Source organism: Phalaenopsis equestris, unplaced genomic scaffold (genome assembly GCF_001263595.1).
Source record: "Phalaenopsis equestris unplaced genomic scaffold, ASM126359v1 Scaffold000174, whole genome shotgun sequence".
Taxonomy (NCBI): domain Eukaryota; kingdom Viridiplantae; phylum Streptophyta; class Magnoliopsida; order Asparagales; family Orchidaceae; genus Phalaenopsis; species Phalaenopsis equestris.
Window position 1 is genome coordinate 539,901 of NW_018164616.1, and position 17,767 is coordinate 557,667.

The 17,767-nt window shown below is 34.7% G+C and overlaps 1 protein-coding gene across 1 annotated transcript in view; it reads left to right on the forward strand.

Moving 5' to 3' along the window:
• LOC110022176 (WD40 repeat-containing protein HOS15) overlaps positions 1 to 17,767 on the forward strand; it is a 49,477-nt gene that overhangs the window by 29,347 nt on the left and 2,363 nt on the right. Inside the window, exons 6-10 of the mRNA XM_020720991.1 lie at positions 1,590 to 1,734; positions 1,896 to 1,959; positions 2,830 to 2,988; positions 3,094 to 3,215; positions 14,418 to 14,492. Coding sequence (XP_020576650.1) covers positions 1,590 to 1,734; positions 1,896 to 1,959; positions 2,830 to 2,988; positions 3,094 to 3,215; positions 14,418 to 14,492 — 565 coding nt within the window. The remainder of the gene's footprint in view (positions 1 to 1,589; positions 1,735 to 1,895; positions 1,960 to 2,829; positions 2,989 to 3,093; positions 3,216 to 14,417; positions 14,493 to 17,767) is intronic.

The following is a 17,767-nucleotide window of genomic DNA, read 5'->3' on the forward strand; positions in this document are numbered from 1 at the left end:
CGGCCGACAGGTCTGAGCCTTTGCTCAATCGTGTTCGGCTTGTTACATCTCTCCCCGGGATACAACCCTAAGCGAGAAGAAGAGACGATGTGGCTGCCTTAACAGAAAACTAAAAAATAAAACCGGTCTAAAACATGAAACCAACATATAAATAATACTAAATAATTAAGAGGGGGCAACCCCACTCCTAATTGGCGGTAACCCTTTCTTCCCAGCTGATCTGGTTCAATTGCTCCAGACTGTTTAGAGAGCCAATCTTGAAGTTTTTGATTCTTGAATTTAGAGGATTGAGTAGGTGACGGTGAGGGTACTCGCCACTTATGAAATTTCTGATTCCCGCCCGAATTTTGAGAAATGGATGGGGTGAGGTTGGGCTGCTCGTGAATATTTTGAATCTTTTGATTACATATTTAGGTGAAGAACAGCGCAGTATGGGGTGCGTTGATGGTGGTTTGAGTTTGGTTGTGTGGAGGAAGTGATGGAGAGGGAGAGAACCGAGACTGAAATTCTTTTTGAGGAATGAATGGGGTTGAGGATGAGCAACTAATGAAGTTCTGATTACATTTTTAGGAGAAGAACAGGGCAGTATGGGGGTAGTGGTGGTTTGGGTGTGGGGGTGGGAAGTGAGTGATGGAGAGGGAAAGAACCAAGTCTGAAAATTTTCTTTCTACATTGAGGAAGAATATTGGATTCATGGATGGGTGTGAAGATGTGGGAAATTATAAGAGCAAGACAAAGAAAGGTGGAGAGAGTTTCTCTTTATGAAGGTTGAGCATATTTGATAGTTTAACCGCTGCTCCATATGCTATATCGTTAGCTAGCCAACTGTGGAAGTCTGGCCTGTGGTCCAGCTATATTTATTTTTCTAGAAGTTCTTATTCCTTGGGAGGAATGGAGAAGTTTGGGGAAGGGATAGGTGAAAGTAAAGAGGGAGAGAGGGAGGGATGACTTATATTTGTACAGAAGTTTGATGATTTTTTTGTGCTGTTACCATGTTTTATGTTTTATGTTTTATCGAAGTCATCATGGCGCTTTAAGTATTTTTTTAGTTTTAAATTAATTATGACCGGAAGGAATGTTTCACAAATGGATGGTGATGAGCTTTAAAGAATATATTTAATAATGGTTTGTTATTCTAATCACCCTCCCCTTTTGATTCTGAATCCACTATAGATAATCGGATCTGACTCTCCTCCAGATAATATGTATAAATAGCGACCAGGAAAAATCATCTCTATTATTTTGTTGTTTGGACAAGTATCCGTGAAATGCATTTTTGGAAGGCAATAAAAGAAAGAAAAAACACAAGAATGTATACGTGGACTTTTCAATGCATGTAAACTTGTAAATATTTTCGCGGTACGAGTTTTCTTTTTTAGAATATGTCATTTCCCCTCCCAATTTTCTTGATGGTAGTGCTTATGCTTCTTAGTCTTTGGCTACTTGCCACTTTCCGCCCAATTCTTACATTATTTCACATCCTTATGGCGTGGTTATTTTCTAAATTAAGTGATTCTCTTTGCTTTGTGACTTTGAGGGTTCATTTTCTATAGACATTTGATAACCTTGCCCAATCGTTAAATTGGCAGGTCTGGCGACTCGACAGCACGGATTTGGGCTATTCCTGATGGTCCTTGCGGCTCTAATATGCTTCCTCCCCAAGTGCATGTCTTGAAACATTTCAAGGGTCGAACAAATGAGAAAAGCAAAGATGTGACCACGTTAGACTGGAATGTAAGATTTGCTAGTTTGTTGAGCATCTATTTTAGCCACTTACCTTTGACACCCCTCCACCTTCTTCAATCTCTCAAAGCTTCGTATCACTGCTGCAGTTTGAGGGTTTAACTTTGTTATCTTAACTGAAGTCTTATCTGGCAATTTGTCCTGTTTTGTAGGGTGAAGGAACATTGCTTGCAACTGGCTCTTATGATGGACAAGCGAGAATTTGGAGCAAGGACGGTAATATATGCAAGATTGAAATTATTATATCTTTCTACTTGCTATTTTGCTATATTAATGTGAAAGTTATTTTATTTCTTTCGACTGCTGCTATTTTTCTTGTATCATATTTTTATTTTTGTCATGCTTGTTCATTTGCTTTTTTTTTTTTGAAATGTGTAATACTGGCACAAAGTTGCATTTTCAGTTTTTTAATAGAAAAAAAATATAAAAGGAAAAAGGAGTTTTTGAAAGTTGTAATATGAGACGTTACTTTTATCATGCATAACCTTACTAAAATACAAAAGATTTGCTGCTGTGTGGACTCAGAAATCCAATATTAAATCATTGATAGGGACATCTGTTTATAATTTTGAGAATATATCTGAATTTTGCTTTTGCCGTTTCTTTAACAAATGATGACCCTATATCAATAGTGTGCTGCAGATGCTAGCTATTGTGTTTGTAGAATGTGTTTTTAAGTGGTCTCATTTTCTTAGGTATATATATATATATATATTGGCTCGTTTAATTGCTTGTGGATAGGGAACTTATTCTTGAAAATGTGTGCAAAATAATGATAATATTTGAAAGGATTTTTTTTTTCCGTTCAATGCAAATTTCTTTTTACATCCAACCAAGTGATGGAATATAAGTAAAATCAATCATCCTTAACCAAAAAAGAAAAAAAAAACATCTAAATACAATCTTACCAATTCAGATTAAAATTGCTGTGCTGCTTGTACCTGAATGTCCGAACTTAAGATGAAAATTTTTAGTTCTTTGTTAAAATAATAATCTTTATTGTTATTTTAGCATACACGGTATTCTGTATGCTGTTCAAAATTTGATGCTCTTTATTTTAATATCTGTTGTGAATAACTATCATAGGGGAGCTAAAGAATACTTTAGCTAAGCATAAAGGTCCAATATTTTCCTTGAAATGGAATAAGAAAGGTGATTTTCTTCTCAGTGGAAGTGTGGATAAAACTGCTATTGTGTGGGATACAAGGACATGGGAGTGCAGGCAACAGTTTGAATTTCATTCAGGTGCCTAATCATTGTTACAAGAGATACAAAAGAAAAATTGAACTTTATTTCTTAGAAAATCAAAAGCATTGTGCTAATCGCTTGCAAATTTGTATTTCTTTCCAGCTCCTGCTCTTGATGTTGATTGGAGAAATAATGTTTCTTTCGCAACTTGTTCCACGGACAACATGATTTATGTCTGCAAGGTAGGGGAGGGACGCCCAGTTAGAGCATATGCGGGGCACCAGGTGAGTTGATGCCAGTGCATTGTTGTTGATACTACTTTTCCCCTTTTTGCTATCCAGTCAGAAAAATTGACACGTCATGCTTTAACTAATGGATTACTAATTGAGTAGATCTGGCTATTTTGACAAAGAGCAAAATTTTAAGGAGCCTTGATTCTTGATTTTCAAGGCTTTTTATTCAAAAGAGCCTTTTTGTATCTTGGATTCTATGCTGCTTAATTTTTACTTCTGTACTTGGGGATAATTTAAGAAATGTAGGACAAACTTATTAGCATCTGAAAGCACCTCATTTCTTTCAAATATGTCTTGATATAGTTTTGTTGTTTTACCTGTTAAAGATGCACTGTTACCTCTCCCTTGAAGCGTTTTGTAGTTTTGTTGTTGTCATATCTGTTTTAGAATTTTGTAAATTTTCATTTTTTTTAATTGATAAATATTTTTACCTTTGTAGGACAAACTTAGGTAAAATTTTCATTTTTTAGTAGGAATTTCCATGCATTTTACTTTGGACATGTATTGTACTTCTAGGGTAACAATGAGTTGGTATACTCTCCGTCATCTGGATTTTCAGAGTACTTGGCTGTTTTTCCTTCTTTGCTTTTCGATAACTAAAGGTCTATTTTGGGCAATTTTTTTGTTGCTTTCTTTTCAGACCGCATGACATTTTTTTTTTTTTTTTTTTTTTTTTTTCGGGGGGCTTAGAGCATTGGACTTCTTGGTGCGGAAGGAAATGCTCAACCACCAGACCACCATAACATCCGCGATCATATCACATTTCTATTTAGACATTGCTTTCTGGCAGCTTTTCATGAAGTTTTGTGGTGGAAAGCTGCTTTTGAGAACCATATTTGCTGAATTGTAGTAGATGTAAGAAAGCTAATGTCCAATTTAGAAAAAAATGTAATACCCTTGGCAGCTTTACCAAAAGTTGGTTTTCCTCGTAACAGCATACCGACTTTTGCAAAAAGCTACAGTTACCTCAAATGAACGCTGTGTGCTGTACTCTTAGTTGTTCACTATTGCCTTTCAACTACGGGCAACATATGCTGATTAGTCATCTGTTCTCATTTTTCTCGCGTTTTACTACCCTTGAACTATAGGCATAACCTCATTACTGCCATTGCAGACATAGAAATGGCCATTTTGTTGTTGATTGCCTTGTTGGGTTTAATCCCTCCTTTTTCCTTATTTTTTAACCATTTCAGCTTTCATTTCTCTCTCTTCATTTGACAAAAAACAGTGGTGACACTGATAAGGCAGAACAAAAAGGTAAGCGTCTTTGGTAGGGTATTAGAAAGGCTTGGAGAGAGAGAGGGGGGTGGCTTTGGTAGAGTACTTTGGAGGGGAGGGAGTTTCCATGCAACCATATAGACTTATGTACAAATATCTCTTTTAATTCTTATAAAAATTTCACATGTATGTCAAAGTTGTTAAGGGTGCACTCAGAATCCGAATCTTTCATTTTTTTTAAATACAATTTTCTTAAATCGTTAGATTTCGGCTCATGCTTATTTTGAGTTTCCTGAACAGCCAAATTTAGAGCGGACCTATTATATTGAATTATCATGTTTTAGATGATAACCTGTGAGAATTGCTTCAAATTAGTCACTTTATTTCAAGATATGTCAAATTTTTTTAGATATTTTTTCACACCTTTAGGAAGTTTAACCTAGTCTCTAAGCTCTTTTGTAAAGTAAGAACATAAATGATAAAATAACATCATTCATGTTTTGAAAATACCCCTAAAAATCCAGAATTCTCTATAACAATTCCCCATAACCGTTGATCATGTATCCTAATACACTTACCAAGGATGCAATGGATGACGTTGACCTCATTTTCAGTGAGGTCTTAGTCTCCTACTCTTAGAACCCAGGAGCTAGATTTAGGAGTTTCTTATTGACCATCATAGCAGACTGGTAATGGAGTCCACCTCCCATAGAACTTCAGACCACTTCTTGATTTATTTTTGCGAAGACCTCGCATGAATAGTCTCAAACACTCGACTCTTAGTTACAAGGACTAAGGACTAATATGTAGAGAGCCCAAAAATGAGTTCCCATAGGATCAGATAGCCTTAGGTGAACCCCCCGTGACTCGGCAACGCAAAGACTACAATTCACATATACACGGCGCATAAACCTAGCAATTCACGTCACCGACACTTACACGCATTGCACCGACAATTAAACTGAAGTCAATTTGTAAAATGACCTGTCATGACCCAAAATTCAAAGAAAGTTAAATTTGACGCTTTTTTTTACCTGACCATTGCCGAACACTTCCGGACGACCCCGTATGACGAAACGGACCATGCGAATGCATTCGGAACATCGACTTTAGCTAGAAGGGACACCCATATCGTTATGGCTCCGCGTGCAAGCAATCAACATGAAAATCGATGCACTTTTTTTTTTAAATTAAAGGAAGCGAGTTTAGGCTCAGCCTAGTTCCGATTCAAGCTGAACATGGGTTAGTTATTCTAGGTCGATTCACTAACGTAATTCACAATATGAAACTTCAAATTTCAAATTAACCCCAGTTTCTCCCTAATTAAATTTAATTACACATTATGACCTTCCACTTCAGCCCGAAATCTGATTGAAAATCATTCAATTACCCGCTCACCCTCCCGTAACGTTTGCTTTTGAAATGCTGGTTTACAAAATCATTCGACTCCTCCCCGCACCGAATTTGGCTGCTCCTCTCTACGCCGAAGTCTGCTCTACTCATTCGCCGTCCTCACGAAGAAGACTCTGAAATCCCCATTCGACTCCTTCTGCCTTTGAGAATTCGGCCCCTCGATCCCCATCCCGCCTTCTTCTTCCTCGCTCGATCGAAGCCAAAGAAACCTCCTGTTCTCTGCGTCGAGCTCACTCGCCCCCTCTCTGCATCGAAGCCCTGCTCGTCTCCTCTCTTTCTCTTGACATAGGCTCTGCACCGAAATCCTATACTCAACTGGTTCGGCCTCCCTCCCTCCTCGTGACCAGATTCTGCTCCTCTTTTCCTCACACTGAAACACTCGCCTGCTTCATCTGTCCTGCTCGACACCCTCTCCCCACTCACCAAAATTCTCCTCTCTTCCTCTCGACAGAGGCCCTGCACCGAAATCCTGTATTCAACTGATTCTTCCTCCCCCTTTCTCAGAACCAGATTACGAGCTCCCTCTGCTTGAAGCCGCCGATCGACCTCGCCTCCCTCTACCGCTCGATCTTTCTCTCCTCTCTGCACCAGCATTCGCCTTTTTTTTTTTCTTCCCGCTCACTTCGCCTCTCTGCATCGAAGCCCTCGCCTTCCTCTCCCACTCGATTCCTTCCCCTCTGGCATTCGAGCTCCCTCTTCCTCCCGCTCGCCTCTCCTCACGACGAAGCCCTCGCCCCCCTCTCTTCTGCACTGAACCCGTTCACCTGCTTCTCTGCTCTCGATTCCACAATTTTTAGAGAATTGCAGTTGCTGTTAGCAAGGAGTCAGCTACGAGATCACGGTGAACAGAGCCAAAAATTGAAAATTGTTGATGCCATGTACATCAGTACTGAATCAGCATCAAAGCTGCAGAAAGGGACACTTCAGCTTTTGGAGGTAATAAAGTGAACATTTTCTTCTCACCTATCAAAATAAGAACGAGCATAATTAAGATATTCATAAATCAGCATATGTTTACATTTTTTTCGATATATGTACATACATGCTCTCTCTAAGGGTAACAAACTTTGGTACAGTTTGTGCTTACATAGTTTCATGCATGTATTGTATGTGGTCAATGATAAAGTTCATGATTGTTCCACATTTTATTTCATAATTTGGGTCACATATCAGCCATTTGATGAAATGCCCCCCCTTATTTACAGAGGAAAAAGGTGTATTTCAATTTTTTTTAGGTTCGAATAGTGTTTTTTTATGTTATATGAAATATTTGGGTGGTATAAATGTCGAGAGCAAAGATTTAAGTGTTAGACATATATGTACATAATAATTTTGTGGTATGTATGCAAACCCCTTCAACTTTCCAAGGTTGCTGTTTAAATTCGCAGATTACATGGGTGTACCCATAAGGTCCATAATTTGGAAGACTTAATATCGATAAACCATAACTGATTGAAGGGTTATAATTTATTCTGTGAGGTAGGTGAAACAGAGATTTAATGCACTCATATCAGATTCACCCAGAAAGCTAAACTAAATATTGGTTTCTTTTCATTGTAATATATATATATATATATATATATATATAGACACACAAGCACAATGGAATTTGCTTGTTAAAGATTACACAAGCACAATGAAGAGAATTAGAAAACAGCTGTTAGAGGAAAATTGCATTGCCTAGACTGAAATAAAGAGAATTATGGAGGAACAGTTTTTCATGACCTACATACTGCTTTGAAAATAACCCTTAGAATTGTATGTGAGGAACCCCTTCAAGGTTACAATCTGAAGCCCACACTTAAAATAAAATAGATCTTTCTCAGACATTATAATTGGCAATCCTGCATAGCTGGTTAAATTGATTGAGAATATCTTTCCAAATCAGAGCAATATGCAAAATGGTTGCAACGTTGATTTCCCATAGAAAATATGTGACGATAAATCTTTTACTATAATGCAACCTGATACTGAGGTAAAGTTTGTTAAAAAGGGGGTGGGATTGATAAGAGAGGGAGAGGGAGAGAGAGAGAGAGTTTTGGTCATTTTGAGGATGAGGTAAAGTTAGTTAAAAAGGGGGTGGGATTGATAAGAGAGGGAGAGGGAGAGGGAGAGAGAGAGAGATTTTTGGTCATTTTGAGGATGAGCGGAATGAGGGTTTATTCACTTTTGGAAGATTTACATACATACCACTTGATCGCTATGTATTTGCATATCTAGCACCTAGATTTTGCTCTTTCACCTAAATCTTTAAAATCCTTTGGATTTTGGATATTTGGTGTGTAAATACATTGGAATTGAGTGATATACATATTGAATACACTTAACTATTGACATGCTTTTCATTATGCATATCTGCACATTTATATGTGTATTCTTTCGTTGAACTGAATTCTCATACCAACTACTCGGTGGGCCTTTGCGAGGTAAACTCGGACGTTGTCGAAGCGTTAAATAATTGTGGAGCTGCTCCTAGAATAGACGAAAGTGACAACATCAAACTTCGCGTCGGTGAGATCTCTCCAAACCACTCAATAAGATAAAATGTATGAAGAAAATAATAATAAAAAAACAACACAATCATAATAATTCATTCTTTTGAATTTGCGAGAGTCCCTCGGATGAGATAACCCACATTTGCTAACGAGATCTCTCATTTTAAATGAGCTCAACAACTCGTTTAGACTAAGTAAATTCAAAAGAAAATACTGGTACCAGAATGAAGGAATCGTGGGATTCTAACCGGTGTCGTTGTAATCAACTTTAACCCCTCATAATGCTTGAATGACAATAAAATTAAAATTTTGGAACACACCTGGTAAAACTTTTTGAACCTTAGACTTTAGGACTACTACTTCGATGGGGAGCTTGGAGTATACGCAATGGGCAACATAAAGATGACCTGCAGGACATCCTCGAGAGAGCAAACGAGTACAACAACAAATCTTTCCTTAGTTTAAACAACAAGCCATAGGACTTAGAGGTAGTCCGTCTAGCACGGTGTAAATCCTCACTTATCTTTAGGCCCATGCACAGTCATGCTGAGCAGTATAAGTTCTAACTCGACTTAAGAGTTTGAAGTTGTCGTTCGGTATTACGTAAATCTTCATATATCTGCGGGCTATCTGCACAATCGTATATTATGCAAATATAAGTCACAAATAATAAAATTGGCTCGATTGAACACTCGAATACATCGTCTCTAAAACTCAACCACACATTAACCACACATTAGGATATTTTGTGAAGTCACTGAGATTTCTCCTCAGGATCTTTGACATCTATTTTTTACTTTCTTTGGACTCCTGAAAATAACTGTTTCAATTTGAGTCACTCTCACTTGTCTTTTCACATCCTACCGTGAAAATCTAAACCTCGAATTCTTGAATACTAGTACCTCTGATCATTATCGAGAGTTTTCTTAAGTGATCTCCGTCATTTGGGATGCAATTAACTATAGAGACTTGTCTTTATAGGGAACTTGAAACCCAGATAAAATAAATGGTATTTAATCTTTATATTAAATAGGGAAAGTTGTTGATCACACAAAAACATATGTCACAAATCTTTTAGTTTGCATGATTGGGTTCATCGCCGAGGTATACACTTATCTTTCGGGAATGTGTAATATTCACGGTATCGATCACGATTATGCAAACCATTAGACAAATGAGATCCATGTGATCTCATTTTTTTGAAAATTAAAACATACTACTTTCAAAACTTAAAGTATATACCTCTTACATTAAATTAAATTTCAAAATTATTTTCAAATTTCAAAATCAAAAAGTTGGCCGACACATAAAAGAATTAAAAGTATTATTATTCTATTCTAATAATGTTGGCGATTATTTTCCCTGTCTAATGTATATGGCTAGTTTTAAAATCATATAACTTCTAATTAAATTAAAAGTTTTTTGAGTTTTGAATATGTAATATTATTTTTTATTAAAGAGAAAATTGTAAAAAAGATTCTCGGACTATTTATATGGGGCTATTTTAGTCTTAACTATCTAATATGTTCAATTTGATCAATTGAATTCTCAAATATGATCAATATAATCTCTTTGGTTTTATTTGGATTAGATTTTTAGTGTAAGGTGATCAAATGGAACACCTTTAATAGCATGAGACTAAAACAAACCCCGATAAATAGCTTAGGGATCATTTCGGCCTTTTCCTCTGGAAATTAAGCAATTTACAAACATAGCACACAATTTTTATGTAGTTACATATCTCACATCTAAAATTTCATATTTACACACATAGCCCTCAATTATTTAATAGAACATCAAATTAGTACTATTATCATTTTTTTAAAAGTAAAATATGCATTTCATGAGTAGAATTAAAGCACCAAAGTGCTATTTATGTAAATAGAAAAATTTAGATGTGAGATATGTTAATACATAAGAATCATGTGCTAAGAATGTAAATTTCCCTAAAAATTATTTTAGATTTTGTTATTGGATATTATAATATTTAATAAATAATTGTGAAAGTATACTATTTGAACATATATTAACAATCGAAGTTACTTTTCTATGTTAAAATTGAAGTATTCAAAACTAAATTTAAAGTTAATATATGCTTTTCAATGGAGAGGATTTTTTTTTCTTTTTGATTCTTCTTATCAATTAAAGAACAGTTTAAGCAAAGATCACTAAGTGTATAAAGAATAGCTTAATTTTCTGTTTAAGTAAGTTTATTTGGACTTAAAATAAAATTTTACTTTTACTTGATTTGATTTTGATTTAAAAATGAAATCATTTTGAATCCAAGTTGATAACCATTTAATATCTAGTCGCCTAGTAGTTGATTTCAAGTTTGCCTAGAAATTCATTTTATTCAACCTTTTATATAATTATTCATATGATATTATTTATATATATATATATATATATTGAAAGCCCAAATGCTAATATATTAAAAAGAAATAAGGATACATATAGATTTTGTGGAAGAGTCCAAGCATGACACGCTTTCCCCTAGAGATCCCAAAAATGGCACCTAGCCCACACAAAAACTACCATATCAAATGGTTTCAGAAAAGAGAAAACACAACTAATACTTAAGAGATCTAAAAAAATAAAAATTAAAAGTGTCAAAATAGGAGTATCGGTAGCTTGAGAGCGACCAAATTTTGTTTTGCCTCTGCCTCTAGTTCTAGGGAAAAAGTTCGTTAATAAATTGGTCAGATGAGTGTCATTGTCAGTAGTAACTAATGTATCATCCAATAGATTCCCTAGCTCGTGTCGTCCTCCTTTCTTCTTCGTCCTCCTCGTGTAGGCATTTCATTCCTCATCCGATGATTGACTCACCTAATCAGCAGAATGGTCTGAAGTGTGCAGAATATGTGTAAGTTGTTGAACATTAGAGGCAACTACTTGTTGTACTACCTGATCTTCTTTCCGATCGAAAGAACACTCTTGTGTGTCTTGACATGTAAGTGAGACTTTTTCAATAACGGTAAGTGGTATCAGAACATTTGGATCTGTACCTTTAGTAAGGTGTTCTTCATCTGGAACTGCGATGTTGGAAAGAGGATCGAATTGCACTTTCTCAGCAAGGATGTTGAATGGCTGATCTTTAGCGATATTCAGCCTTAAATGAAGATGGAAGCGATAACAAATATTAGAACTGTGGCCAAACATACTACAATGTGAGCAATAAGGATGATGTGATTTTATTTCAACCTTTTGCCAATACCCGCTGTGAATAGTGTCAATCCATATCTCTTCCGGAGTTGGTTGAGTTATATCTCTCTCAACTAATACACAAGCCACAGAAGGTCTGATGATAACAAGCGTAAGACTATCCACCTTGAGAGGCTTACCGTAAACAGTTGCTAAAGAGTAGAGGATTTCCATGCTAAACAGATGTAATTTTAACCCCAGAAATTTTATCCAAAGTGGAATGACAAGGGACTCTACTTTTGGATCAAAACCGACAATTTACTTCAGAATTTTCATAAAACGATTGTTGATCTTGATAACTTTTCGAGAGGAAATGCGAGTGCAATCGACATCGTAAGATAGCTGAATAAGTATATGTCGACCGTCAAGTAGGCCAATGTGCAGGGCATCAAACCCCTTTCTAATTATCTCCAGTTTTGGGTGACCATAAAGGAATTTCCCCACAAGGGCAAAACGCCAAGAAGACGTGAGAGTACCAGTTTCCTCCTCTGTGAGAATAAGTGCACGCTTTCCTTTTTTTTTCCAAGTTTTTTAATAAAAGTGTGATCATCTCCACCTTCAAGAGCCTCGTGGAACGATTGTGAAAGGAGAGGACAAGTCGCCGACAGGACTTACCGATAGCAAAACTATACTCTGAACCTGGAGGAGAGGCACTAGCAGAAATGGGCAAGTCACCAGCAAGGGCATTTGCATAGGAACGAAGCATCGAGGCCATCTCCCTGACAAGATGGTCATAGTCAGGAGAGAAACAGTTTGGTGGGCTGCAAAGAAGCGAGCAAACCGGGCGTTGTCGGGCGAGGAGACAGCCGCAATGTCGTCGGCTACGGGAGACGAGACAACCGTGATGTCGTTGACTATGGGAGACAATTGCGAGAGAAAGCGACGTCTTCAATGGAATCAGGCGACGACGGCAGGAGCGATTCTTGTCGACAATGGAGACGACTTGGAGCGCTCGACTTCAACAGGAGAGAAAGGGAGCTGCAGCTCCGTGAGCGTCGTCGTGGGAGACGCCAAAGAGAAGCGATTAAGCTGATAGTCACCGTTCCGTCGTCTTCGTCGTCTCTGCTAGGGCAGCCATGGTAGGATGAGTGTTTATATATAATTATCCTTTTAGTTCATTTTTCATTCAATTTGACCTAAACGTATTCGAGTTGGGGTAAACTAAACGAATTTTGAATTTAAGAGGGGAGCCTATAATTGTCTAAAAATTTATTGCTAAGCCAAGTGAAACTTTAGAGCAAGTACCAAGTAATTTTGATTTTCAGTTTTTTTAATAACTACAGATGCTGCTTAATCATTTCAAAAATATAGTTTAAAAATAGAAAAAAAGAACATTTAATTTTTTTTTAAGGAAATATGTAATCCCATTTTTGGTATTTTCTTGTATTTAGTCAATGTTAAGAGTGCTTCACTTAGCTTTGTGCAAATATTTTTTATTTCTAGGTTAAAATCATGAAAAGAAGTCACATAAAGGGCTATCAAAGATAAACAAAGATTCTAAATTGCTAAATTATTTGAAATTTTGATTTAATTGAATACAACCCAAGTCAAATTCTAACATATAAAACAGTATAACATATGCGTAATTTATTTATTATATGAATAATCATATAAAAATCAGATAAAAGAAAATATATTCTTAAAATTAATTTTTTATAAATTAAGGAGAAAATTCAATTAGTAGAATAATATAGAATAGGTAGGTATGATTAGAATTGGTATTGCATACATATAGTTTGTCATTTTTTTATGTTTAAACATTTGAATATTGCTTAATGATTTGTTATATATATATATATATATATATATATATATAGGTTTTGATTTGTTATATTTGATTTATACCTTTTCTTAAATAGGAAATGTTGTTTTTATCTCACTATAGAACTAAAAAGTATGAAAGAAATTAAGAGAGCTCATAATGGTTTAATTTAATTTCGTAATATGAATAATTGTACATAAAATCAAATGAAAGAAAATATAATTTTCAATTTCATTTTTAATTAAATAAGGAGAGAATTCAATAATCAAAATAATACATAATAGGTTGATATGATTAGAATTGATATATTTAATTTTATCCTTTTTCATGTTTATTTTTTTAAAATAGCTTAATATATATTTTTTTAAATTGAAAATGTTTTTTCTCTTACCATATTATTAAAAAATTTGAAAAATTTAAAGAGAACTCGATTTTAATAATGAATCTCTCTATTTGTTTAAGAGTTAGATGCGTATGAATGTGCAGAGTGGGGTCATGGTTCCTTTGGCTGTTTTTTTTTTTTCTTTCTATTTTCTGTGATGTTACCTCGTCAAAACTATTGCTCCCTATGGTGCTTTCTTTGTTTTTCAAGCGTCATCCTTGATTATATGCCTCCTTTGGCTTATTTCTTTTGCCTGCTTTTGTAGTATGATGTGTTTTGGATGAAAAAAAGTAGGATGCTTTTTTTTTTTTAACAATTTTCATTATTAAATGAGTTTTTGACAGCAATATGAAGACTATGGCCCATAAAATAGCTTTTTTAAAGCTCTATTTGTACAAACACAAAACAACATAAGCTTGGTCAAAATCTTTTATTTGAAATATTGTTCAGATTTTAATATTTTCTTTTCTGCTTTAAGAAGGCTTAACTAAAGGTAGGTTTAAAACTTTGACGCAATTTAGTGACCAAACTCACACAGATACATGTAGTTTTAAAATATCAGTCCCTTTGTCACCATCAGTTGTTCATTTTCAACCCACCAAAAAAAAGATTATAGGCGACAATAAGAGTGTCAATTACCCTGACAAAGAAGGAATGTTGCAGGGTCGATATTCGTCTCATCTAACATTGTGACATCTGTTGAATTTTTCCTGTCATTTCAGGGTGAAGTCAATGCTATTAAATGGGATCCAACTGGTTCTTTGTTAGCTTCATGCTCTGATGATGGAACAGCGAAGGTATTATTTGGAACTCTACATATTGAGATAAATAATTGCTCGTACGTAGTTCATTTACCTGTCTTCATGCTGATTTTATTTCTCAAATATATACATTGTTTGCTTGTATTATTTGAACATGTTAATGTTGTCCTCTCAACTAATTTTTAGTATATATCTAGCAATGTTTTGTTTCGATATAATGTTCAATTCTTTTAATATTGAGCCACATCATTTTATTATAAGGTTTGACCTGCCTTGACCAATGATTTTACTTGAATTTGTCATTCTTTATAAATGCACACGAGAGATTGTTTCAAGCACCTATTAAGGATATGATTTTGGAAAATAGACTGGGTGATTTAGGCTTGCTGAATTGAGATTAGTAGATGTATCTAATGTACCATTAAGGTTAGTGGTGCAAGCGAGATGAAACTGAGAAAAGTTATTATGCATTTGTGTTTCGCTTGTTTGAGTTTTGTCTGTTCAAAATCAGCCCATGTTCAATATTACTCTTTGATATTGTGTTCTCATCTTACATGTTCTAATTTGAGTTGAAGATGATACAATCATTCTATTTATCTTTTAACCAATTAATTAATCTAACAAACTTAAAATTCATAATATATAATTTAAAAACACGCATATCTTGAGCAAATAACAAGTTGAACTCGGTCAAGCAATGTTTTGTGTTTAGCTCATTAAGTAAACATGCTTGAAATAATTCTTCAATATCACCTTGCTTAATTAATGAATGAATTTCATTAACCTGTATAATTATTCAGGAATTGTTTCAACTTTTTTGCTTAGTTGGATTCTTAATACTAAATTGTGTAAATCTCACTATGAAATTGAATGCACCGCTGCTAGTGATTTTCTCACTTGTGGTTGATGGAGTTGATGGGAAAAGAAAACCGTGCACATCGGTGCTCAACGACAATATCATTTTTGATCATGTATGTTGTGGTGTTAAAATGAAGTTGTGTGGTACATCCTTGGTGCCATCTTCATTGCGCTGAATGATGCACCAAAATGATGCGTGCTATTTGCACATGCATGGTCAATGATGCTTCTTGTGTCGCTCCCACGGAAGTTGATTTTCAAAATTCTATATATATATATATATATATATATATATATATCATATATATAACGATGGCGCTCGGTCCGCTCTCGCTTGCACTTGTCATCCGTCGCGTAGAGCTCCACTCTCGCTTTTATTATTTTTTTTTTTGCTTTATTATCATGATGTTATATATTCGCGTAGAGCTCCACTCTCGCTTTTATTTTTTTTTTTTTTGCTTTATTATCATGATGTTATATATTTTTTAATTCAATAGCCTGTCATATTTATTTCTATTTTTATTTATTAGTTTTTAAATTTTTTGTCATGTTTAAATTGAGATGTATTGCACTGTACACTTTGTGCTATGATTCTGTGATGACCTTTATGCTATGGTGCGTCATTCGCCGTTGAAAACATGTCAGTGACTACTCCATTGATAGTTAATAGATGGCAGGTAGAAATGATCAACAATGGGTGACAATTGACTTTAGGTAGCAAGTGAGAATTATTACTCGACAATGAGTTGTGTTGGGCTACTAATGACAAGTTAGTTAAGATAGGCGAGTCAAAGGATTAGACCTCAAGTAAAAGGTTTAATTTTTGCAACTAATGTACGAGGCTTTGAAAATTTTCTGATATGCTTATGATGTTTATGCTCCCTTGATTAATCAAGATTAGAACAAAATGGTAGAAATCTTCTTGCATGCAACTTGTGTTTGTTGGGAAGAGGTGGGATGAGCAACTTTTTTGGTTAAGGCTTGAGTTTATAGCTTCGGTTGATTTCTATTAGAATATTTAATTTAGGAATCACCTTAGTTCTTACATATTGGCGAGCTCAGCAGGAATACTAAAATGTCCTTAAACCTAGTATAATGTCATGCCATGATTTCATAAACAAATTATAGTAGTGATGTCAAGGTTATAACAAACCCTAGTAGTTTGGCTAGGGTTATGTGATAAATGGGCATAAGGTCAAGGTTGATTATGATTGTTTACAAAATAGGCTGGACTATTGTCCTTATTTTAAAAAAAGAAAATAATCAAATTAGGAGTTTGGTACAAATAATCTAACTTTATTGAAGAGATGATAAGAGTGGCATTTATGGAATAGAATATGGTGAAAAATAGAAGGTGATTTAGAATTGCACAGTGGATTGTAGAATATACATCGTATAGATAAATTTTGTGTCTAATGATTAGTAAAAAGAATTATTAGACATAAGATATTAAGAATAGAATTTTCTCAACAAGTCTGAGCAAAATATGTTTGAACAAATCATTAGCGAGAATGAATGAAAGTGAGGACCTATATAGTCATAAAAAACGGTTGAGATTTGTATTCCGGATGGTATAAAATGAATCGAGTAAATGAATTTGATGTTTATGGATTTTGAAGGAAAAAAGAAAGGCTTGTGATTGCAAAGATGGAATTTATTCTAATAGCTTTTGAACATAATGGGTTTAATATAGTTGTGTGATCATGTGGAGGAGCTTGAATGAGCTTCGCATTTGTTCATATTCTATTCATTAAAATTTTATTTTGTTCAAACTTCTTATGTTTGTGTTGGATTTATTTTGTTCAGCTCGAATTTCAAAATTTAAGTTTTTCAAGTATTTTTAAAAAATCAATCATACATGAGCAAATGCATATATAAAAGAATTTGGAATTTATTACATTTAAAGAAATCATGACAGCTACTGTAAATGAAAAAGAAAGTCAAATTTTATAACCACAATAACAAATTACTATTCAAATTTTACTATCATGAAGTAATGATCTAAATTAATTTATTCATTTGATTGATTACATTTCAAGTTATCTTAATTCATTTAATAGACCAATTACTCTATTACAGTTTTTTTATTTGCAAATCACTTTGGCCTATATCTCATATTTTGTTGCTCTGCTCTCATATCCATGCAATTCCTGAACAATTCCCTAATTCTCTATAAGTCTAATGGTGAGAGTGATAATCCGTTAGTAAATAACCTAAGCTGAAAAAAAAAACTAGAGGTGGCCAGCTATGCATAAGAAATATGACCAATGAACATGAAATTAAATAGCATGCCTTTTAGATGAGTCGCACTAAACCTCTTAGCCATACATCTAATTAAAGAATTAGAGGGTCAGATTAAAACTTGTACGTTTTAACTCTTGTATAAAGGTTGCACATTTGCACTAGCCATGTTGATTGATATACCAACCATAAAAGATTGAAATACATAAATT